The following is a 25,959-nucleotide window of genomic DNA, read 5'->3' as shown; positions in this document are numbered from 1 at the left end:
CACTCAAAAATCATATCTATATATATATATCAATCATCAATCTATATTTACTGGACAAAGTGAAGGCACTGTGCTTGCTCCTTTTCAGCTCAGTAAAAACATTACTTGCAAAACATGTCCAAACTCACATTTCAGCACAAAATCAAAAGGAAAAAAAAAAAAAAATATATATATATATATGTATGTATGTATGTATGTATGTATGTATATATATATATATATATATTTTTTTTTTTTTTTTTTTTTTCATTTAAATGATATTTTCCTCCCTTTTTTGCTTTATGGTCGTGAAAACTGAGGGGGGAATCATCATAAGTATAATGTCATACTAGAAAAAACATCTTAAAATGGTCTTAAACAATAATTTTCATAATATCAATTTTCTTTTTTGGTTTTAGGACTAAATGTTTCTGAACATCTGATATGTAGTTGCTTTGATCTCTTTTCAAATCAGCTGAATTTATATAACTTAGTAAAGGCTGTGTCTTATGGTATATTTTGAGCATGACAAGTTCAACACAAGAAAGACTTTGGGTATCTAGGCCGGATGGTGCACAGTTTCTCTCTCTCTAAACTGAGATTGAACCTTCCCTAAAGTTGGTCTTTCCGATTAGAACGTTTAGCAGAGTTGCCTTTCCCTCTCTGCACTCCTTCTGCGCCTTTTTAATGATGTCGTCAAGCTGCGACTCATCCTCTCGGCCAATCAGGTAACCTTTTCCGCCGTAACCATCAGCTACAATGTGATAATCTGCAAGGAAGAGAAGAAATGGAACAGCATGTGATGCAACACATCTGACTGATTGATATACAATATATTCCCTTGGAAATTAGCTAGATAATTAGATTAAATTTTTTGTGGATCACAAGATGTACTGTCGATTTAATTTTAAAACACTGACATGTGCAGTGAACAACAATTTAATGATTGCGCCTCACCTGTAAAGGCAAGACCACAGGCCACGTTGCTCCCCAGCATAGGCACTTGTTCTCTGGAGATCTGACTCCAGCACGCATCATTTCCTACCAGAGCGATCACTGGAGTCTGACATGAGACGACAAGGTAGTCATTACAAGCTAATTGACAGCATACATTTTAACAGAATATATTCAAGTAGGTTAAAACTAATTAAGTATTGTTGATAGTTGTGAGCTTACAATGGAGGTCTATGAGGCAAGTGAACAACATGCCACGAATGCTTTTGAAACTTAGCAAATTTACAATTAACACCTAGATTTAAAGGGATAGTTCCCCCCAAAATGAGGGTTCTGTCATCATTTACTCACCCTCATGCCATTTCAAACCCATAAGCCCTTCATTCATCTTTGTAACAAATCTTATGATTTTTTTTTCCCTCCATTAAAAGTCCACGCAACAAAAATTTGCAAGCTTCAAAAAGTTGTTAAAGACATTGTAAACGTAATCCATGACTCGATCAGTTTAATCCAAGTCTTCTGAAGAGAAACAATCACTTTATATGATGGACAGATTTAATTTAGGCTTTTATTCACATATAAACTTTGATCATGAGAGCTTCCACATGATCCAGTGAGGTTTGTTCTCACGCCTCAAGCAAGTGCTGCTTAGCCGCAGTTGAGCTTCCCTGATCAACGTTTATACATGTATAAAAAAAAAATTCATAATTAAGTATCAACTAAATAAAATCTGTTCATTATATAAAGCAATATGTCTTTTCAGAAGACTTAGATTAAACCGCTCGATTCACATGGGTTTATTTTAGGATCTCTTTATGAATGTTTTGAAGCATCAAACTTTTGATAGAATAGACATTCAATGGCGGGACAGAAATCTCTTCATTAAAAATATCTTCTTTCGTTTTTCAAAGAGGAACGAAGGTTTTATGGGTTTGGAACGGCATGAGTGTATACTTTTGGGTGAACTTAGAGAAATGTTGTGCATTTTTACAAAACATACATTTAAATACATTCTGATCTTGATGCTGTAAAAGTTTCAATCAGTGTTGTAAGCGCTTGTTTGTTACCTTGTGGCGTGTGAAGGTATCAAATTCAGCCACGCTGTATCCGAGAGAACCATCGCCGTAAACGATCCATACCTGTAAACAAGATATTGGTTATGTTTACATGCACAATTATAATGTGACTAAAGCTGCATTGTGATTCAACTGTAGATCTGAGAAAAACACATTTAACAAGGAAAAGAAAAATTGCTTTTAAGTTAACTTTAAGATCTTACCTCAGACTCAGGTCGACAAAGTTTCGCTCCCAACGCAAACCCTCCTCCAACACCCAGAGTCCCAAAAGCCCCTGGTGCAAAGACAAGCCACAAGTCATGATGAATACAAAGACTATGAGTGCATTTGTCAGGTTTGAAAGAAAAAAAAAATAGAGGTGGAGATTATTATGGAATTGGAGTTGTGCCAAAAAAGAGCTTTTCATGGAATTGACACAAATACACAATGAGGAAAGAAGACAAACTGAAAACAATTAACTCAATGGCAAAAATGCAGCATGTTATTTAAATAAACAGCATTCTTTATTCACAATTTTCCAAGCTTACTTTTCACAAATCATGGATTATGAATTAAACACTATAGTCATCATAAAGTTTAAATTAAATTACTGCCTTATTTTTCATTTATATTTTCAAAGTTTTCGTTTACCAACTTTTCGTTCACCATGGCATAAACTTCTTGTGACGGTGGACTAAACAGCGCTCTACTCTCATTGGCTCTCATAGATTTGGATGGGCAGCTCCCTGACCTGGAAGTAGAGGCTTCAATGACACAAATTTTGGAGAGTCATCTGAATGTGGCTCTCTATGCTTTACACTTTCCTATATACTTCCTATATACCTATATCATTTTTCTAATTTACAAACTAGAAATGACTTTCCTAGTTTGTAAATTAGAAAAGGAAACTTTAGACGTTTCCAACCAGAACAGCAGTAATGACGTTATGAATTTCTTTACTTGCAAGATTGACACTATTAGAAAGAAAATTATAACCATGATGCAACCGTCTACTACAGTATCACATAAGACGTCGTTGTAGACACCCTTGGGGAACAATTCTATTCATTTGTTGCTATAGAAGACGAAAGAATTGTATAAACTTGTTAAATCATCAAAATCAACAACATGTATGTTAAAATCTATACTGACTAAACTACTGAAAGGGATGCTTCCAGATGTCATAGATCCTCTTCTTAATATTATTAATTCATCATTGTCATTAGGTACCAAAAACTTGTAAGCTGGCTGTTATTAATGCAACTTGATCCTAGAGAATTATTCAATTCAATTAAAAAAATGTTAACATAGATTTGAACTCGGCTAACCTAGGAGCTGTTCTGACAGACAGTGGCAGATTATTCCACAGCTTAGGGCCGGCTACAGCGAAAGCTCAACAAACAGGAGGTGACAGTTCCATAGTGATCTGGATGGGTTATAAGAAACAAGTAGATCGGTGAGATATTTAGGGGCTAAATTATTAAGAGCTTTATAAACTAATAAAAGAATTTTGAAATCAATTCAGTAACGGACTGGCAACCAGTGCAAGGAGCATAAAATAGGTGTTATATGGTCGTGTTTGCAGGGTTTCGCAAGTAGATGGGCAGCTGCATTCTGAATCCAACGTACAGATAAAAGCGCTAATGACAGTTTGAAAACTTAGTCTGCTTAAAAACGGTTTAACTTTCACTAACCGGCAAAGTTGGTCAAAACTAGCACTAACTAAAGCATTAATTTGTTGATTTAATTTAAGATTATTGTCTAGATAATTACAGACCTCAAATCTCAAATCTACCTCTCCTGTCAAAAATACTAGAAAAGGCAGTATTTTTACAACTAAGTTCCTTTTTAGAAAGAAATGGTTTCTGCAAGGAGGGATTTAGACTGTATCACAGTACTGAGAGACAGCTCTCATTAGAGTTAAAAATGATTTGCTCTTATCATCCGACCATGGTTGCATCTCTCCATTAGTGTTACTAGATCTTAGTGCTGCATTTGATCCTATCTTTTGAATAGACTCGAAAATTACGTTGGCATTAGTGGAAATTAATAGGCATGGTTAAAATCATACTTATCTGACAGTTACCAAATTTTTTGCAGTAAATGAAGAGGTATCATATCGATCACAAGTTCAGTATGGAGTACCTCAAGGCTCAGTTACTAGGACCGTTGTTTTTCACCCTGTACATGCTAACCTTGGGAGATATCATTAGCCTGACTACGTCAGACTTCGTACTTCCGCTTCAGTTCGCTTCTGTACTTAGTCTGAGATAGCGACCTTTCTCCCCGTTTTCCTCCGGCCTGAAAACAGCCGGCCAATCAACGAACAGAGGGCGGGCTGAGAGCCGTGTTGTAGACGCTGATTGTACCGTGGATGCGTAGATTTACTTCACATAATCTGCAAAAGTCGTTCACAGCCATGTTCACTCCGGTATTTCGCTCGATGGTTTTGTTTTCGCATCATACATGTGTTTACAGTGGAAGTTCGATGCGGCTGAGCCGGCGCATAACACACGTCATAACCAAACGTTATGTGATTGGTTTACGGGTAACCACTAGGTCAACCGGAACCACATTAGGTCAACCGGAACCAGGAACAATTACTATAGCACTTCCAAAAGAAGAATGGCATCTACGCTAATATTAGTCTACCTGTCTCCCGAGGTTACCGTAGTCAGCTGGATCTGGTCCATATCCAGACACGACAACAACACAGCCCTGAATGTCAGCAGAGACTGTGTCTACTAGACAATCCCCTGTGAAGGCCTCGTCCACAGTTTGGGTGCCTTGCCACTGTCGCCTCTGGAGTGCTTAGTTGGGGACTCTTAGTATTCAACAATATTATTGATCTGACTGTACATGCTGTATGAGAACTGAACTGAGCTGGACGATGACATCTTTTTTTCTTTTTTTGCAGAACTGCTTTATAGATGAAATAGATGACACTAATTTAACAATTGATGATTTTTACAACGGAACTGAATCAAAACTGAACTGACTTCATCTGAACATATGCAAAAGTGCATCATTTTCCTGTTATCACTGTAAAGCTGCTTTGAAACAATCTGTATTGTATAAAGAGCTATATAAATAAAGGTGACTTGACTTTGCATTTCTTAAAATTAACTTATGTTCTTATGTGTTACATGTCATAATACATGTTGTTAAAGGAGAACTCTGGTCAATTTTAACATTGAGCTCATTTTTTTGTACATTTGGAGTGCTGTCAATATAGAGAACAACGACAAAAATCGGTGTTGCCTACACCGTGTTATCCTCTTTTTAAAATTTGCACCCTGTTGACTTCAATGGGGCAAGTTTTAAATCTGCTTTTAGCCTCTTAACATCCTTGATGTGTCATTACAAGTGCACAGGTCATGTGAGTGATTCCTTCGGAGTGAACGCGGGTCAATCTGACTGCAGTAGATTGTAAAGTTCACGCACATTGGTTTAGTACCTATGATCACGCGCGTGAACTCGACAATCGATTACTATGGACTTCGACCGAAAACAGGATGTAAATACAGGTATGTGCGCTGGCTGAATAAACATAATTTTTATTCATATCTTTCACATCTACTGCAGTCAGATTGACCCGCGTTCACTCCGAAGGAATCACTCACATGACCTGTGCACTTGTAATGACACATCAAGGATGTTAAGAGGCTAAAAGCAGGTTTAAAACTTGCCCCATTGAAGTCAACAGGGTGCAAATTTTAAAAAGAGGATAACACGGTGTAGGCAACACCGATTTTTGTCGTTGTTCTCTGTATTGACAGCACTCCAAATGTACAAAAAAATGAGCTCAATGTTAAAATTGACCGGAGTTCTCCTTTAACCTGGTTAAGAAAATGATTATTTCTTTATGATTGTTCATACAAAAATAAGTACAATATAGATGAACATATTGTACTTATTTTTGTATGAACAATCATAAAGAAAGAATCATTTTCTTCTTTTATTTTAATGACACTTGTCAGGACCAAAGGACAAATGTCACTTCTCCAGGTAGGCGCTGAACTAATACCTGTTATTCAATGAGTAAAATAACCTCATAAAGAGATATTGATATAATTTTAATGTTTCAAATGGATAAAACCGCTAAGTGCGTGTAATGAAACTCAGAATTGATGCGTTAAAAAAGATGGGGTCAGCCTAAAGGGGTGGTCACTACACTTTTCATCCCATTGACTTCCATTCATATGCATATGAATGCTGAAGACATTAACATGGGTATCTTCTGTGATGGCTCTGTGTCTAACCTGGGTCCAGCCAGCGGAGTGGGCCTCGTGGTCTCATGATATATGCAGCGCTGCCGACAAAATCACCACCATCAGCCACAATGATGCTGTCCTCAGCCAAGAGCTCATCCACATGGTGCAAAACACTCAAAGGGTTCAAATGCCTCTCTGTCTTCTCATCTGCTTTCGCTCTGAGGACAAAACATCATTTAAGGGCATTAACATAAAATATATGGATAGATAGCATCAAACATGTGAAAAGTATATGGTCACACCTTTACATTACAAGGAGGGATTGCTGCAAATTGTTTTTAAATCTTTAACAGATGTGTATGTGGTGTTTGGCTATGTTGTGTAGGTCTGCCTCTTTTCCACCAGAATGCCAAGCAAAGTGGAGCCCGTCGTGAACCACAGACTTGAAGAACGAACGGTGACGTAATGTGTCTTTTATGGCCTGGAAACCACAGTCAATGAATCCAAGCACCAGTACAACGGCTGGAATAAGATCACCTGTTTGTTTTCTCTTTGATGTCATCTCCCTCTTTCAGTTTCTGAGGCCATTCTTCTGGACATCTGTGTCCCTTCAGGGCTTTCGAGAGACGCAGGAGGAAGGAACCAGCATCGCCTGAATCAGTTGAGAAAGGAAACCTTGTCACGTAACACAAAATCAGTATATGTTATATATCTTTTAAGTTTCATTTTAGTGAATTGGTTCACTGATTAATTTAAACCTCTGCTTTCTATCAAAATATTCAGTTAAATGCTGCTGATTATCACTGTTTTTATATAATGTAATTATAAAAATTATGTGTCTAGTTTTATTGGTGGCATTTAATGTAAATGTATTTGCTTTTTTGTAAAAAATCTGTTGATTGTAAAAAAAAAATATCAACTTTGTTTTTTTTTGTATTTTAATATATACACTACAGATTAAAAGTTTGGGGTTAGTACGATTTAAAAAAAGAAAGAAACTAATACTTTTATTCAGCAAGGAAGCATTAAATTGATCAAAAGTGACAATAAAGACATTTATAATGTCTTAAAAGATGTCTATTTCTAAAAATGCTGTTCTTTTAAATTTTCTATTCATCAAAGAATCTTGTTAAAAATGTATTACAGTTTGCCCCAAAATAATATACTATAATAATAAGAAAAAAAGTATACCACAGCAAATTCTTCTTAAGGATCATATGACACTGAAGTGTAATGATGCTGAAAATGTAGCTTTGCGTCACAGGAATAAATTACATTTTAAATTGTAATAATGTTTCACAATATTGCTGTATTTACCATATTTTATGATAAAATAGATGCAGCCTTAAGAGCATAAGAGACTTTCAAAAACATTCAAATATCTTACCGACCCCAAACCTTTGAAAGGTAGTGTATAATAAAATGTATTGTTCACCTTGAATGGCCACTGTTGGCTTCCAGAACATGTCCGAGTTCTTCAGCAGCTGACTCTTGTCTCTGTTGACTGCGATGATTTTGCTCCGTCTGTTCAGCACTCTTCCATAACTCAGTCTGAAATCACACACCGTACCTATCCACCAAAACAAATACAATCAGGAACAAAAACTATGCAAAACATTGTAATATTTTATTAATGTCCATGATTTTACTTTCTACTTTTTAGAATTGAATTTATTATCTTTCCTAACCCTGGAAATCACAATTTTAAAGTTCACTAATATTCCCAGACTTTCCAAAACATACAAAGAAATGAACGCAACACAAATTCTGCACATGTTCCAACTGTACAGTAGCTGGCGCTGTTTCCCACCTGCCAGCAGCACGAGATCAGCATCTTTTAAGGCATCTCTCCTGTTCTGTCTAATGTGCAGTGGACTGTTCTTTCCCAGCATCCCTCGGGACATTCCGCCCAGGAAGCAGGGAATGCCTAAAGATTCTAAGGCATTTCTGTGAGACACATAAAAAAAAAATCTTGTGACTAAAAATTGACTGAGTTATCGACAAGCACAATTTCTGGGTGCTTTTATCTGAGTCAAAAGGCTTTTGATCAATAATGTATATCATTTGCTGTTGTTTTGGACTTGTTCTTACAAACCAAATGCATTTTCTTTGATCAATGTATTCCATACATACTGTACCAATCAAAAGTTTGAACACACATACTAAATTTAGGTTTCTTAGGATCTTAAAGTCGGCATGAAATGAAAACTCATCCTAACTATTTTCTGCATGTTGTAAATCTTATTGTTAATAATTTATATGTGCACGTTTCATTTTTTAAACACATTTCTTTATAATTACATTTACATTGTATTTATAGTATTACATTTTTAATTTAGGGTAGGTGTTGTGCTGAACTGTTCAAAGAAAGCTGAAATGTACCTGACATCATCTGCTGGTGTGGGGGGTAATGTTGCCTGACTGCCTAGCAGTATGACAGGTTTCTTGGCTCTGCTCACCAATTCCACACACCTTTGGACCTGCAAAGAGTAAAGGGTCAGTCAAGAGTCATTCAAGTGCAACATGATCTTATCTTATGTATTTGGGGCAAAAGTCAACATTTCAACATTTCTCCTTCAGCTTTGGGCTTTTCCCTGGAGTAGTTCATGTTATGTGCTTTATTTAGACTTGATGATGAGGATAAAGCAATTCTTGAATCATTATCATATAATTGATCGGTTGCATCTACAGAGTAACTGTATAACTATGACTGCATCTACAGAAATATGCCACAACAGTGTAGACAAGCTTTACCTCATCCTCGGTGGCATGAGGGATGTGAACAGGAAGAGGGGACAGATCACGCGTCTCCCAAGCTCCAGCAAACAAGTTTGTTAAATGATTCTTGAGATACCTAAAAGATAACAAATAATAATAATAAAAAATTATCAAACATTTTTAAATGTAATCACTTGTCATTTAATAAGAAGATCAGGTCTGAGAATAATAGTACGTGAATACTGATGAATGTTTGTACCATGCAATGATTTTTCCCATTAGCCCTTTGGGAGTGTTTTTAGGGGCAAACTCTTTTTCCACCACATGGTAAGGGTACAGTGTGTCTATGGGAAACTCTATAAACACTGGGCCTGTGAAAGAAATCAAAGAAATATAATTACACTCACAGAATTACAAACAGGGCTCAGTTACATATAATTAAATAATTTAAGAATGGAATTCACTTTGCTTAAAAAAAAAAAGTAGAATTGTTATAGAAAATTCTGACATTAGAATAGAACTACACATTTAGGTAGCTATGTAGTTTTGAAACAATTCCAATGTCTATGGAAAAATCATAAACTGTAAAATGATGGTACAAATGGCTTTACAGTTCATTATATATATATATATATATATATATATATATATATATATATATGTATTATTTAAAAAAAATAATTGCATTGTTCTAAACAAAAGTGGCCGATGGGCTAAATGAAAATGCAAATTTACAGTAGGTGTCAGTTATATAAAAAGCAGAAATGCAGCAGTTACCCCGGTTACGCCATACACAAAGCAGCACTGCGCTTATAAACTACCTTATTAGGAACTAATTAACTTCTCTGAAGAGTCAGGTCCCCTCAGAGATACGTTCATACAAAGCCACCCACCCCACAAAAAAACTCCTGAGATTTGCACAAATCATGTGATTGGTATTTCACTGTCAGTAGAGTGAATTTCAGCAAAAGGAGACAAGATGACAGGGATGGGTAATTTCAGTGCTGTTGTACCTGGTGTGCCAGACTGTGCGGCGGCCAAGGCTTTTCTCACAGTGGGAACAATTTCTCTCACAGTCCTCACTGATGCACAGAACTTACAGAGAGGCTTGAAGAGGGACATTTGGTCAATATCCTGTAGCGCACCTCTACCCTGTAATGAAACAGTCACACATTAAATTGATGACAAAGAATAAAGAGTATGATGCAATTGACACCCAACAATTATTTCTCTGAAAAAAGCCTCGTACACTAGGGGTTTGTTTGTACGACTTCAGATTTGTTTAAGTCGACATTTATTACGTGATTAAAGTTGACTCGACGTCGACTAGTAGCTGATGACATCATTAATGAACAAATAAGCCTGAACCTCGAGCGAGACTCGAACGCGGTTTGCCTTGTGCACAGCTACGGCATCTCACACAGCTCCCTACATAACAGCTTATTTTTAATAGTTCTTTTGTCTTTGTGTCATAATATTTCTCACAGATTTCTGCTCATTCTAAATCAGATATAGATAAAGAAGCACAGTAAAGATTACATTTACATGAATGCATTACTGTGAGAGAAAGCGATTGTGTGTGAATTGCACCTGGCAGTGTCTCTCTGCTAACAGTGAAGCTGTGGGTTTTAGTTACTAAGATATATATGCTAAAACTTTTCAGTTTCTAAGCTATTTTATTGATAAATCACAGAACAGTGTTGACAATATCTTTCTGCGCTACTGAATGATTCTGTGTGAAAGTGGACTTCAAAGATTTCTTATCCTGTTGCGCCCTCTTTAGGCCATGAATGATCAGCGACTAGTCGAAGTCAAGCTTAAAGGGGAACTCCGGTCAATTTTAACATTGAGCTAATTTTTTTGTAAATTTGGAGTGCTGTCAATACAGAGAACAACGACAAAAATCGGTGTTGCCTACACCGTGTTACCCTCTTTTTAAAATTTGCACCCTGTTGACTTCAATGGGGCAAGTTTTAAACCTGCTTTTAGCCTCTTAACATCCTTGATGTGTCATTACAAGTGCCCAGCCATGTGAGTGATTCCTTCAGAGTGAACGCGGGTGAATCTGACTGCAGTAGATGTGAAAGATATTCACGCGCGTGATCATAGGTAACTAAACCTATGCGCGTGAACTCGACAATCGATTACTGTGGACTTCGACCGAAAACAGGAAGAAAATACAGGTATGTGCGCTGGCTGAATTAACATCACTTTTATTAATATCTTTCACATCTACTGCAGTCAGATTCACCACGTTCACTCTGAAGGAATAACTCACATTGGCTGGGCACTTGTAATGACACATCAAGGATGTTAAGAGGCTAAAAGCAGGTTTAAACTTGCCCCATTTAAGTCAACAGGGTGCAAATTTTAAAAAGAGGATAACACATTGTAGGCAACACCGATTTTTGTCGTTGTTCTCTGTACTGACAGCACTCCAAATTTACAAAAAAAATGAGCTCAATGTTAAAATTGACCGGAGTTCTCCTTTAAAGCGTCATGGCAGAGCATTAAAGTTGACTAGTCTGTGCAACACCTAGTTCACATCAAGAACAATAACTATAATGTTACATTTTAAGAAACTTATAATGTATATACATTTTAATAATCATTCTAATTCTATGAGTTGAGGTTAGTCCACACCACAACTACAACTATAAGTGCGCAGAGGAACAATATTATTGGAATCACTTTTAGAAAAAAAAATTCCAGCTGATGGAGTTTGAGCATTTAAAGCGGCAGACTTTAACATAACGTTACTGAGTATTGGTGTGGTATTGGACCATGTTAATGTATTTGGTCTTGGTGGGATAGATGATGATGATGATATCGTTGCTGCTGTTGATTACTGCTGCGGCAGAGCAACTACAGGACTTGCTACTGCCAATACACACACAGACACACTGCTGTGAGCATGTAAGACATATAGCATACATGAATTAACCATAGCAGATCTATACAGGTGGAGCTGGGGAAGGTGAGGGGTTTCTGAAAGCACGCTGCAAACTACTACAGCAAACACTGATTAAGTATTTGAAAGTTTGAGCAGCAAGCTCATTGGATGCTGATGCAACAGAAACCAATCAGCTGTGTCCTGTAGAGAATGATGTGATTGCTAGCCCATTGAGTAGGGTCTGCCTGCAGAGCCGGAGGCTGCATTTTCAGGACCCCACTTTTAGGACCGCATTTCTAGGACCCTAGGTTTTTAGTGACAGCGCCACCTACCGAATTAGAGGACCAGTGAAGCAGCAAAGATGGACGACAACCAAAGTGTGAGTATTGGAGTATCAAATGCGAATCAATTTTTACATTTGCGATGCATTTAATTGGAAAGTTAACGTAGCAAACGTGATGGTGATTTGCTAAATAAATAGTCTTGAATGCATAGCCATAGTATTTAGCCTCTAATGCTGTAAAATGAATTGTTAGCAGTAGCACATTTAACGGAACTGTTGCATGCTAAGCCTGTGTTGACTTATTGATAGCACAATAAAACTGTAGCATGTTCGTTCTGAAAGCTTGTTAATTACTCATTGTTTTTCCATTTTAATTCAGTTAAAATAATCTTAATGTTTTCACTGTAACGTGCTCACATTCAGCCTGTTTAACGTTACCCACAATACATGTTATTTGTAGCCGTCTCTTCATTTTGACATGGTTTTATAATGTTGGTTGAGACATATGACATTTTAATAGTCAGACATACCAGAGAGGCCATTATAATAATTGACTGTTAAAATACCACGTGTTAGATTGTGTAATTTACTATGCTATATGAAGTGCTTTCAAGGACACAGCTCAGGGTAGGCAAGTATGACAAAAGAAAAATAAATAAATTGGTTAAGTACTAGGCTTAGGCCTAATTTACGTCTATTTATTTAAAATGTTTTTCAAGAAACACATAACAATCCAAGAAGGGAGATCCTTTCCTGAACTAAAGAGATGTACTACATGCTGCAAGGAGTTTCACTGTCCATTCTGCAGTTCTGCTTTGTTTCAACCAACAAAGTTGAGCAAAGTGAAATACCATTTGGAAACCCATTTTAAACGTGCAGTTCTCCATGAAGGTAACATTTGCAAACATTCTTCTGGGAAATGCAATATTAAGATTAATTTAATTTGAGCAATGAATCCAAACAACTGCATTTATGTTTTGTTTTTGTTAACCTGATTCAGATTTTTTGTTTCATAATTTACACTGATGACCATCATAATAATACTACAGTTTATTGTTCTTATATTGTAGGGTATACCATTCACAGATGTGGATTAGATTGCCGCCCAAAGTGGCATTATCACTGCATCCACTGTAATTCCATGCTGCTACGCAAACCGGACTTCATTAAGCATCTGTCTTTTTACAAGGGTAAGCACCCTGTCACCACCACCACCATCTCAGCTCCAACCATCTCAGCTCCAAGCACTTCTACCATCTCAGCTCCAACCATCTCAGCTCCAACCATCTCAGCTCCAAGCACTTCTACCATCTCAGCTCCAACCATCTCAGCTCCAAGCACTTCTACCATCTCAGCTCCAACCATCTCAGCTCCAACCATCTCAGCTCCAAGCACTTCTACCATCTCAGCTCCAACCATCTCAGCTCCAACCATCTCAGCTCCAAGCACTTCTACCATCTCAGCTCCAACCATCTCAGCTCCAACCATCTCAGCTCCAAGCACTTCTACCATCTCAGCTCCAACAACCTTCAATGTGCCAGCCACCCAGAGTGCGCAAATACAAAGGGTCCGTGTGAAGCAAGTACTGCGTAAAAATTGTCCCATATGCCAACTTAGCATAAACAGAAACAATTTAAAAAGGCACATTGAAAGGAAACACACAGGAAAACACAGCAAGGACATTACAGCATGTTCACACCTTCCAAGTGAATGCATAGATCCAGAGAATGGAGTTTATACTGTTCACAAATCTTTTCACGGGGCCACTACACCTCTGCACGTTCAAAATAAAGTCTGGGGGGAAAATCAACGTGTTTTCTGTGAATCTGCTGAGTGCCAGGTGAACATGGAGTTGGCATGGAGAAGTGGGTTAAAAGCACATCAATGTGTACACCTTAAATCCTTAACTTACTGCACATCCTATGCGTCTTCTCCTGTACTTAGTGAGGAAACACTTAATGAGATGGTGAACTGCCGGTGGTTTGGCGAAGATAAAAAGAAGGTCTGCCTTGATCTGCAAAACCTTGCAAATGCAAACCATATACCTCTGTCTGTATACTCCCAAATTGGAATCCCTCAGTCCAAAAAATACATATCCGTTTATGAGCCGACTGTTTCATATTACAGTCGTTTAGGAAGAGTCATGGTGTCATATGACACAAAAAAGAATTCGTGGCACTGTCCTTGTGCAAGGACGAAGAGATCATGCCAACACAAGTACATTGCAAAATGGCACTTATTTCAGACGCACCGTGAGCTGTTCAGGAAAGTCAGGTGCACTGAGGAGGTGGAATTTCAAACACCAGCAGAGGATGGAGGCCGTCATGATGAGGTTGAGCTGGGTAACATTCCATATCCTCCAAAAGATGACCAAAAGTTCAAAGCCATGGTTGAGTATATTTTGAAGTTCAAAAAATTACCTGCTGTTCTGCCAGAACATTTACGGCATCCATTATTGGAAAAAGAATATCCAAGGCACCTCATTCCACTGGAGATGATGTGCCAGCAGTGCCCTGGCAATGTACCTCTGAGTGACCCAATCCTCATTACAAATAAGGCCAAAATACTCACCAACTCGCGTATTGTTGAAGGTAGGTCAATGAAACTATATCTTATGACAATCCACTATGGTAGATCTGCTGTGCTTTCATTAATCATTGAATGTGTTGTAAACCGTACTGAAAATATTGTTGAAACTTTTGATTTCTAGACATCTCTACATACTGTAAATCTTGCCATCAATGCGGAAACTTCTACCGTTACCAAGAGTGGCAAGATGGCCTACACAATTTTAATGACCGGATAGTGCTTGATCTCTCTTTATGCTTAACCATAAGGAACATGCTGCAGGTATTTTTTATTTTATATTTAATTTAAGTATAACCTGTGAATTAATATTTTTTTAAAGGGTAAATATATGAAATTTCAACAGAACATTTTCTGTATTTTCACTATAATGTTTCTCCCTTAGGTGCATACTGCAGTGAGCAGAGTGGTAGAATATTTAGAATTGACTTCAGGGGTAAAGTTTCCCTCAGCTAATACAGTTCTACATGGGTATCTTCATTTTGAAGCACTCACTGATCATGACTATCAGTATTCCTGTGTAAATTGTGGTGATCATCCACCAGTGGTCATCATGGACCTCCATAAAAAGGGAGCCTTCAATTTGTCAGGTAAATTTTTTCATGGAATGGACTGATTTAGATGTCAATTACAGACCTACGGTCACAAGTTCTGTCATTACCAATTGAGCTCAATGGGACTTACGACCATAGTTTTCTAACAATGCTTTCAGGAAACACACACCAGGTTACTCTCTGAATTTATTTGTGTATTGTTTTTTCACATAATTTCTTTAGTAAGTGACCTTGCACAACCTCCAGAGGACTTTAATGGAGAGGTTGACATGGAGCATTTTTGGGAAGCACTTTCAATGGAAAGGATCAGTCGAGGATTTGTAACAAGTAATGCAAGCCAATATTAATTTGTCAACATGTAACACCTTTTTTCAATGACTGAAGAATTGTGTGACAAACTAATTTACAAACTAAAACATTTTTGTTAATATTTATCAAGGTGTCAAGATCAAGATGTTTTACTATATTTTTTGTGTTTTGATATTCCCAAAGGTGACCAGCACAATCCATTTAAAGTTCCGCCAACTTTCCACTTTTGGGCGCCGTGGATAGGCAGAAATACACGCCGGTCAAACAGTGTTCTCAATACGGAATTTGAAAAAGTCCGTCCAGCAAAACCAGCTGAGGTCTGTGAAATTACAGTCTCTGAAGACCGCCTGACAGAGGAGCTGTACAAGCAGAAGGTAAAAATACAGTTAATTATTTGTCCTTTTAGGAGTGATTTACAGGCTATTATTTTACCTGAAAATATGCAGATCCTCAGATATTTTATTTTATTTGACAGGTTCAAGTGGTTAGGAAATTATGCAGAGAGTGTGGGTTGGATTCCTCTGGATCGCGAACTGACCTCCTCCTGAGACTGTCCAATGAATTGAAGTCAAGGCACACGTATGACAAAGTCTTTCAAAAGATTTGGGCTGCATCAGGTAAGCAAAATGTCACAGTGTACTGTATGTGTAAGATACTATTTTTGTTAAGGTTTTTCACTGGGTGGAATAACTTCAAATTGTGTTACTCTTTGAATATCTGAAAAGTGATTTTACATACACCTATCAGTGAGTTTTAGTTGGATAAACAAAGGTTGTCTTTTTACAGTCTGTTAATTTGTGCCTATTTTCATTTCAGGCGGTTGGGGTGTGATTATGTGCCCGTGTGGCATTGTATACAGTATAAAGTGCAACATTAGAGCTGAAAGCCCACGTGACTTCACAGACATGCTCCTTTCTTGGAAATACATGCCAAATATTGTAATATATGACTTCGCACGTGGACTAGCAACACACATGAATCTGAGAGAACCACAAAGGTTGCCCTTCAAACCATTTGAAGGACGATTAAAGGCTCCAACTGCAGAAAACATAGCACTTGCCAAAGATGGGAAACTAAAGGTGTCACTTCCTTGGTTGAATTGCAAGAAAGTGGTCCCAGACTGTGATGGCCATCCCATAACTGGTTCAGCAGAGCATTATGCTCTGTATGATCGCTTCCATGAAGTTAACACAAAGGATGCCCGTGATGCTTTGCGGAAGCTTGGCCTGGTCCCACAACTTGCTGGAATAGTCAACAGCCAAGTAGCAGAACAGCTGTTTGCAAAAATGAAAAAAAACAATTACTTCTTAAACATGGCTTTACCGTCAACGCATCTGTTTCTCATGAGGAATATCATTCACCACTACAATTGTCACAAAAACAAACAACGATTGGGCGACATAAAAAAGGCTTTCGATACCAAGATAGCTATGAATATCCACAGCCAGGCAGTGTTGGGTAACTTTTCAAATTTGATATGCAAATCTATCACAAATACAGCATATCTGACCATTCACTGTTTTGTATAGTTGAAACATGTATATTTATATTTTTTAATATTCCAGTATTTATTAAGACTCCTTCCACTGCTTAACCTGGTACATTGGGCATTCTTAGACTTGCACTATCACATGACTATTAATGAATTAATATATTGCAATTTTCTACTTTTGATTCAGCAGAAGCCGTGCCCCCAACAGCGGCCCTCGGCACGACCCCGGCAGCGGCCCTCGACACACCCCAGACAGCGGCCCTCGGCAAGCCCCCGACAACGGCCCTCGACACACCCCCGACAGCGGCCCTCGGCAAGCCCCCGACAACGGCCCTCGGCACGCCCCCGGCAGCGGCCCTCGGCAAGCCCCCGACAACGGCCCTCGACACACCCCCGACAGCGGCCCTCGGCAAGCCCCCGACAACGGCCCTCGGCACGCCCCCGACAACGGCCCTCGGCACGCCCCCGACAACGGCCCTTGGCACGCCCCAGACAGCGGCCCTTGGCACGCCCCAGACAGCGGCTATTGACTACTCTTTGACATTTATGCCCTTTGTAAAAGAATGGAATCCTATACAGGACAAATTGGTAAGTTAATTAGTTAAAATAGTTATTGTTTTTCATGTCACACACTTATAATAATAATATCTATTATTTGCAGCTCAATTATGTGCTGGACACAGGACGGCCTGCAACGGAAATTATTGTGAAAGAAGGGCCCTTATGTATTATACGTGAAGAATTCTGGAGCCTGGGGTTGCTAAGAGACCTGGATTCTCATGTGAGTACCGGGAAGTTAATAAACAAAAGGAAGGAACAGCATTTTTATTCGCTTGTTCACTGATGAGTTTTGATTGTTTCTTGCAGATTGGGAATGCCTGCTTTAAATTAATTTATGAAGCAGCTCAGCAACATGTATGTAACTTTTATTTGAGACTAAAGCTTAAATCTGTGCTGTTAATGTATTCTGTTGTATTGTCTACTTTCAAAGTTGCTGTTTTTTCCCTCATAGGGCAAAGACATTTATATAGAGGACATGTTCGTTGTTCCTACATGGAAGGATACACAAAGCAACATCACTGCCAACTTTCCAGTGAGAGAATATAAAATATGTATGGTGTCACAAAAATGTAGTACTGCATAATGACAATTTTTTTCATTAATGTTAGGAGGATGTCGACATGAAAGACTTCTTAGTCTTTCCAGGTTGGACCGAGGCAAACGGGCCAGGACACTACGTTCTCTGTGTAAGGGAATGTTACTGTTACTAGATACTATATAGTACATGTAGTGGTAATTAATTTGGTTTGTTCATGTGTATTCCAAAAAGTGAACTGCAGCTCTATTCTTTGTCCTAATGACTTTTAAACTCATGTGCATATCTTTAACCATTATCACATTATAGATCATGAAGCCACTCCTGAGAGAGATCCTCTTTTTAGACTCACAGTACACACTGCATGAGTCTGGGTTTGGTGATGCTGAGTACAGAGCCATTTTTAGGTCCACATTTGAGGCATACTGTTTGCCATGTTCATATAGCAATTTACTTTTTATGTTCCTATAGCCTGTACTGATATGTTTCGGGCTACGTTCCTATAGCCTGTACTGATATGTTTCGGGCTACGTTCCTATAGCCTGTACTGATATGTTTCGGGCTACGTTCCTATAGCCTGTACTGATATGTTTCGGCTACGTTCCTATAGCCTGTACTGATATGTTTCGGGCTACGTTCCTATAGCCTGCACTGATATGTTTCGGGCTACGTTCCTATAGCCTGTACTGATATGTTTCGGGCTACGTTCCTATAGCCTGCACTGATATGTTTCGGGCTACGTTCCTATAGCCTGTACTGATATGTTTCGGGCTACGTTCCTATAGCCTGTACTGATATGTTTCGGGCTACGTTCCTATAGCCTGTACTGATATGTTTTGCCTACGTTCCTATAGCCTGTACTGATATGTTTCGGCTACGTTCCTATAGCCTAATGTCTCAGTGGTTGTCACATCTATCTGTTTCAAATTATTTGTATTTTTTTTATTGTATAGAGATCTGGCTCAGAAAATTGATCCTGGGAACTGGACAGAGAAGACTGGGCACGATATTGTGGTGAATAATATATTGCATAATTAGATATTCCAATGAAATATGATTGCCCGTAATCTGTATTTCATATACAAGACGTGACAGAGAAGACAGCAGCTTGGGTTTATCAGTCATGTTTCATATATCACTAATCATACCTCATTTTTTTGTTGATTATAGGGCTTGCCACGTCAGATCTGTGGAAATGACTGTGGGATTTTTATTCTTATGGTAAAGTGTAGTGTGTGTGTGTGTGTGTGTGTGAGAGAGAGAGTGTGTGTGAAACCATTTGCATGTTTCTGTCAACATAGTAAATAAAATGTTTTTCTCCTTCTCTGTTTCAGTATACACTTTCCATTGTGACAAGCACAGGGTTTCCATTCCAAGAGGTGAGTTGATTCAAATAATTATTATAAGGATGAAATTGATTCTTTAAATGTTTCTTATATACTTGTTTATCTTGAAGTAAAGAGACACATTAAAAACTAAAGACTCTCCTTATCATTGTTACATTTCTTTCAGATGGACATGCCTTTGATTCGGAAGTGGTGGTGTCTTCTTCTAATGGAGCGTTTTAAAATTGATGGGTATGACAGCCCTAAACAATATGTGTATATTCACCTGTTAACTACATTAACTTAATGTTATAAGTAGACCCCAATCATTTTTATGCAATACTTTAGATTCATTTTGTTGTTAATTTTTGAAAGGTATGGTCAGAGGTTTGCCTTCTGGACTGATGAGGCCAGAAGCTTGTTACAGGGAACCCTTCAACCAGTATTCAGAGTGCCAAAGAAGCGTGCCATCACTGAGGAAATTCCAGCCCACATGCAGGCTGTCTTTGACCGCACCGCAGAGGAAAAGAGACTGGTAGACTTCATCGTACAGTCATCGGGAGCAGAACAGCATTTGGTGGTACTTAGACATATTCATCATTACAGACTCACAGTAAATAAATCAACCAGGGCTTTGTTAAAAATATTGTCAACTATGCGGCCCATTTATTGGCAATGACAGGCCAATAAAAATCCTGTCTGTGACTGGTCGCCTACCTGCCTCTCTAAATACATACCTGTCTACCTGCACACAATCTGCCCATGCACTCACTGATCGTCAGCGGAGCACTCCAGCAGTAATTAAGCAGTGTATGTCCAGTTGTTTTGGAAGTTTGGCTTTAAAACAAGCCCTAAATGAAGGGGTTGGAATATTTTCGGTTGATTGCTTTTAAAATCTACCTTTGTCTTGTTCGTTTATCCAATTCTGGATATTCTAGCTTTAAAGTCAGTTGTGCCATCACTTTCACACAAAACACTTAAAAATCCTATTACCACAAAATAATTGTAATAATTGTGGAAAAATAATTTGCCTGTAGGACGTACTCAACGGGAAGACATCAAAGTGGTACCCTCCGAAGTCCTTTCGCCAGGTGCCTGTCTACCTTGAGAGTGAAGAGCAACAGGACAACCTTTTTGCTTTTCTGAAGTCTGTACTGTATAAAACACCAACGCAACTGAGCTTCAAGGATGAAGTGCAGTTAATATGTGGTGTTCTTTTTCCAGAGGTATGCATAACAATATAATATATTGTGCATTTTTCTGCCCTTTCAAACCCTACTGTGTATAACACCTTATGCTACTTATGTACAGACATGTGTATATTTCAATTAACAATTTTCTTTTGATAGGCCATCATATATGGCCTGGCTGGGCTTCAGAATGTGTCTCTGCAGGATGCTGAGCAGGCCTTCCTCTCTGGTCCTGATTATCATCACAGGTAAGAGTAGAAAATGGAATTGTTTTTTTATACAATGTCCAATGTATCCTTTTTTGAAGCATTAACAGTATTTCTGTTAACCTAGCAGTGATTATGTTCTCCATTTACTATTTCAGTGAAGTTGAAGAATTTAATAGGCTGATAGAAAAACAATTGCGAAAAGAGGGGAAAGCATCCAGGTGGTAGGTAGTGCTGCTGCATATAGATCACAATGTGTGCTTATATGGTCAGAAAAAAAAGTCGTGTCAATGTTATTTCTATTCAGATTTCTTGCATCTCTCTATTATTATTTTTTCTCAGTTGAGATGGGCTTTATTGACATGAGTGTTTCTAGAACCTTTGTTCCCACAACATCAAATTTTTTTTTTTTTTTTCAAATCTTTGAACAGTATGCAATAATAGTATTATGAACATTAATTGATATGTGTGCACTGTTTGGTAACTAAGAAAAAATAAAAATTAGAGAGTAGAACATGTTCAACTAAATGTTCCTTATTTAATTCACTTCTCTTTCTCTCTCTCTCTCTCTTAGGACTCAGTGATGTTGTCCATGAAGTTGTTTGTGGTCCACACCATTAACAAATTTGTTTTTGTGTGTTCAAGTTCAGTTATTATATATTTTTTTGTAAAATATTTTGTGTGTTCAAGTTAAGTTGATATATATTATTTTGTAAAATATTTAGTGTGTTCAAGTTGAGGTGTGATATATTATTTAGTAAAATATACACAATCTACCCCCAGAGTCATCCTTGTCTTCCCTCTATACTTGAAAATGTGGTCGATCTAGTGACTGAAAAGACTATAACTTGATACCTTGTTTATTTTACTTGAGTTATTATATTATGCTACTTAGACCCAATAATTTCTCAACATTCCTAGGAACCAGGTTTAATTGCAATAAATAAAGTAGTATTTGGGTGTAATAAAGCTGTAAAACTCTAATGTAGTTAAAACTGGGTGGGTGGAAATACTGCCTGGCACAACTAGGGTCCTGGAAATGCGTCCCTGAGACTGCGGTTCTCCGAGTCTGTAGGTGGCGCTGTCACAAAAAACTAGGGTCCTAGAAATGCGGTCCTAGAAGTGGGGTCCTGAAAATGCAGCCTCCGGCTCTGCAGTCAGATAATATTGAGCCCATTGAGTTAGATTGAGAAGCACCCATCATCCTGCGCCATCTAGAGTTTCATAACAGAACTTTGTATTTATCGCTATGGATTAGGTCTAGGTATCATAATTGTTATCATTCTTGGTGTGAACTGGCACACTTCTGGTGCAATAGGTACATTGCTAGATTCAGCGCTGTGGGAAAGTATTTATATCTGTGGCATCTGGGTTGTTCCATAAAAAGGAAGTCAATGGTAATCAAACTTGTTTGTCATACAGCAGAGGTCTTCAATCGTGCAACTGGAGCCCAAGCATTGTCCTGCAGCGTTTAGTTCCAACCTGCTTCAGCACACCTGCCTTTGTATTTTCAAGCAATCTTAAAGAGTTTGATGAGCTGATTCAGGTGTGTTTGATTAGGGTTGGAACTAAAATCTGCAGGACAGTGGCCCTCCAGAAGCACGATTGAAGACCTCTGTCATACAGGTATGGTTTGACATGAGGGTATGGAAATGAAGGCAGAATTGTCATTTCTAGGTGACTTTCCCTTTTACGATTTTTATAACCAAATCCTCGCTGTCATGGGTCAAGGCTAGTTCCCTGAGAATCACCCCTGAGTTGAGATAATATCTAATGTTTGCACAAGACACAGAAAGAAATATGAAGAAAAGATAACCAGAGCAAAGAGCAAATACGCAGGTGACATGCGCATGAAGTGCAATTGTACGTGACTCATATTCTATAAGGCACTTCCTGACCTGCAGGAGAGTAGCAGCAGCACCACCAATCAGAAGCAGCGGTGATTCAGCCATCTGAGCGTTCTTCACCGCAGTCACTGTGTTCGTCAGCCCCGGCCCCGCCGTCACCGCAGCCACACCGACAGTGCCTAAACACCAGAACAGAAGATTTTCAGCTTCTTCTACAGCTTCTAACAAGATGTGATCTGTCCGCTTCTGTTTATGGGCAGTCTTACCAGAAAGTCTTGCTACGGCATCGGCAGCAAACACAGCGGTGGCCTCATGGCGGGTGTCGACGATACGGATGCCTAGTTTCTCACAGGCCACCAGGATGGGCGAGATGTGTCCTCCCACCAATGTGAAGACGAATTTGACCCCATGAGCCCGCAAAACCTCCGCCACACTCTCTCCTCCATGTCGAGGGCTCTGTCTCTCTGTCTTAGAGGGATGAACAATAAAAGTAGTCAGTTCTTTTCTGAATAGAAATTATATAACGGATTATCAGAATAGAAACTCGCTAAAATGTAGGGCGGACACTAGGTTCTGTGCAATGGTTGTTGATTGGATGTTGAGATGTAAGCGTTGCATTAAAAAATTAAGGCAGATAAACACAAGTTTGCAGGGGCGGAGTTTAAATGGACTAAATGATTGGAGAAGTCCTGCATACGTCGCCAGAGAGAAGTCTGTCATTTTCACTGGAAGATCTAGGCTAGTTATAATTTTGATTAAACATTATGAGGTAAAAAAAAAAAAAAAAAAAGATTCCCAAATGCCCAGATGCCCAAATTCACAAAAAGATTTATAACATGCATATAGAAGATCTCTCTACATGCTTAAAAATAAAAGGTTCTTTATTATCACTGATGGTTCCATGAAGAACCTTTATCATCCATGGAAACTTTCTATTGCATAAAAGTTTCTATATAGTGGTAAAAGGTTCTTCAGGTTATTAAAATATTCTTTACACTTAAGAACTATTCACTGAAAGGTTCTTTATAAAAACAAAAATGGTTCTTCTACTGCATGAACCTTTATTTTTATTGTTTTAAACCTTGTTTTATTGTTTTTTCCATGCAGTTACAAAGAATGAAGACTAGAGCTTTCACGTTTAAAAAAAGCACCAGAAGAGAAGTGCACTGGACTGAAACAAAAACCATGAGAGCCCCTGCTCGCCTTCATTAGAGTTCATAAAAAAATAGTGATGTCTGATTCATGAATTAATCGCTTGTTTGTGTCAGATCTTTCCTAATGAATCAGTTGATCAGGTAAAAAAAAACAGTATGAATAATTTGTTCACAAATGAGACTCTTGAGTTCAACTCACTGGCTCGACCCACTCGCAAAAGTTAACAGTGTTTTCAGTGAGTAACACCGCAAATTACAGTCTGTACCTCACACAAAGCTATTATAAGACTTCAGAAAATGTACATAAAAATACATAAATGTAAGAAAAATAAATTGTCCAGTTCCTTCTGCTGCTGCAAGAACAGTCATGCAAGTAACCTGTCACACATATACTTTAATAATTATTATGCAAGAAACTGCTTCTTGATTTGGTAAACATGCATTTATGTCTGTTTGTCATCTTATTTAACCATAACTGCATTAAACATGCAGTTACAGTGCTATGCATAAGTTTAGACACCCATGACTAAAAAGAGGAATAAAAAAATCATCTTTTGGAAATTGAACTTAATGCCTTAATTTAAAAAATTAGGAAAAATCCAACCTTTAAGGACATCAATTTTCTTTGTGAATGAATAATGTATCATAAATAAATAAATGTTCTTCCTTAAAATACAGGGTGCATAAGTTTGGACACCCCTATGTTAAATTCCCATAGAGGCAGGCAGATTTTTATTTTTAAAGGCCAGTTACTTCATGGATTCAGGATACTATGCATCCTGATAAAGTTCCCTTGGCCTTTGGAATTAAACTAGCCCCACATCATCACATAGCCTTCACCATACCTAGAGATTGGCATGGGGTACTTTCCATAAGATCATCTCTCAATGCAAATCAAACCAGCTATTAGGCTAACTGAAATAAAACCATGCCAATCTCTAGGTATGGTGAAGGCTATGTGATGATGTGGGGCTATTTTAATTCCAAAGGCCAAGGGAACTTTATCAGGATGCACAGTAATGCTAAAAATTAAAAAAAAAAAAATACTTAAAAATAAAAATCTGCCTGCCTCTATGGGAATTTAACATAGGGGTGTCCAGACTTATGCACCCTGTATTTTAAGGAAGAACATTTATTTATTTACGATACATTATTCATTCACAAAGAAAATTGGTGTCCTTAAAGGTTGGATTTTTCCTAATTTTTTAAATTAAGGCATTAAGTTCAGTTTCCAAAAGATGATTTTTTATTCCTCTTTTTAGTCAACTTTAGTATGGGTGTCTAAACTTATGCATAGCACTGTATGGTTATATAAAATGACAGACAGACAGACATACAGATGTGTATGACTGCTTCAAACTAGTTTAACTGTATAAGTAGGTGAAAGTCTCAAACTGTACAGACATACAGACAGACAGATAGATAGATAGATAGATAGATAGATAGATAGATAGATAGATAGATAGATAGATAGATAGATAGAATATTTCACCATACCTTATGGAATAGCTGGTAAAGTAAGCCCAGTTTATAGGACACAAGGATGACACCCCCAAGGGCAGCACTCAGAGAACAGCCCAAAACCACGGAAATGTCCATCGCTGGATTGGTTGGCGGTTTACGACCTAATGTCCACCTGCCAGTTAGAGACCTGCCCTGCAAAACAAATGAAAGAACAAGCCGCTTACTATGTCGTGGGCTACGAAATTGACTTTTACCGTGCAGTAACTGGACAAAGGGCGAGATTATGGTCATTAGATTCAGCACGCTGTCATGTCTGATCTTGAAAAGGCCTTTGTTAAGGTTAAACAACACTGTACCTGGCTGCCAGCTCTTCCTCCCCGTCTGCAGGTGTTGCTGAAGCCGATGAACGCGAATGGACCGAGTGAGAGAGAGAGGTACGCAATAGGCGGGACAACTGTTCCGCTGTTTGAGTAATTGTCTCTGCTTGGCCCATTCAGCGGTCTACGTTAATTCCTTTGAGAATAGCAGTCTGTGCCGTAACATGATTGACAGCGCAGTCATCCAATAGAAGGCTGAAACGTAACTCCCGTCATTGTAGATCTGTACAACCACCAGGAAACTCGTGGCTTGGTTGTTTTGG

General features: G+C 38.3%; 1 protein-coding gene across 3 annotated transcripts; it reads right to left on the bottom strand.

Moving 5' to 3' along the window:
* Positions 1-205: 205 nt before the first annotated feature.
* On the bottom strand, positions 206-25,743 carry ilvbl (ilvB (bacterial acetolactate synthase)-like). 3 transcript variants are annotated; one of them, XM_079874403.1, is made up of 16 exons: positions 25,684-25,743; positions 25,353-25,515; positions 22,968-23,169; positions 22,753-22,880; positions 9,934-10,072; positions 9,180-9,291; positions 8,957-9,056; positions 8,585-8,682; positions 8,013-8,149; positions 7,638-7,772; positions 6,740-6,854; positions 6,251-6,420; positions 2,213-2,283; positions 2,001-2,072; positions 937-1,042; positions 206-748 (listed from the first exon to the last, which is right to left on the bottom strand). In XM_079874403.1, the coding sequence occupies exons 2-16, from the start codon at positions 25,452-25,454 to the stop codon at positions 570-572; spliced, it is 1,866 nt and encodes a 621-aa protein (XP_079730529.1). In that variant the 5' UTR covers positions 25,455-25,515; positions 25,684-25,743; the 3' UTR covers positions 206-569. The 3 variants fall into 3 exon arrangements, with proteins under 3 accessions (XP_079730529.1, XP_079730531.1, XP_079730530.1); XM_079874405.1 differs by having other exon boundaries at positions 25,353-25,511; positions 25,676-25,733; XM_079874404.1 differs by having other exon boundaries at positions 25,353-25,737.
* Between the last annotated feature and the right edge of the window lie 216 nt (positions 25,744-25,959).

This window comes from Squalius cephalus (assembly GCF_949319135.1).
Source record: "Squalius cephalus genome assembly, chromosome: 6".
Classification (NCBI taxonomy): Eukaryota; Metazoa; Chordata; class Actinopteri; order Cypriniformes; family Leuciscidae; genus Squalius; species Squalius cephalus.
This window is presented reverse-complemented; position numbering and strand designations above follow the sequence as displayed.

Excerpts from the sequence above, each read along its gene's own strand:
- ilvbl (XM_079874404.1), bottom strand. The coding sequence starts at position 25,610 with ATGACCATAATCTCGCCCTTTGTCCAGTTACTGCACGGTAAAAGTCAA. Across the intron at positions 22,881-22,967 it reads TGCCGTAGCAAGACTTTCTG|GCACTGTCGGTGTGGCTGCG; the intron begins GTAAGACTGCCC and ends TCTGGTGTTTAG. Across the intron at positions 2,073-2,212 it reads TTTGTCGACCTGAGTCTGAG|GTATGGATCGTTTACGGCGA; the intron begins GTAAGATCTTAA and ends TCTTGTTTACAG.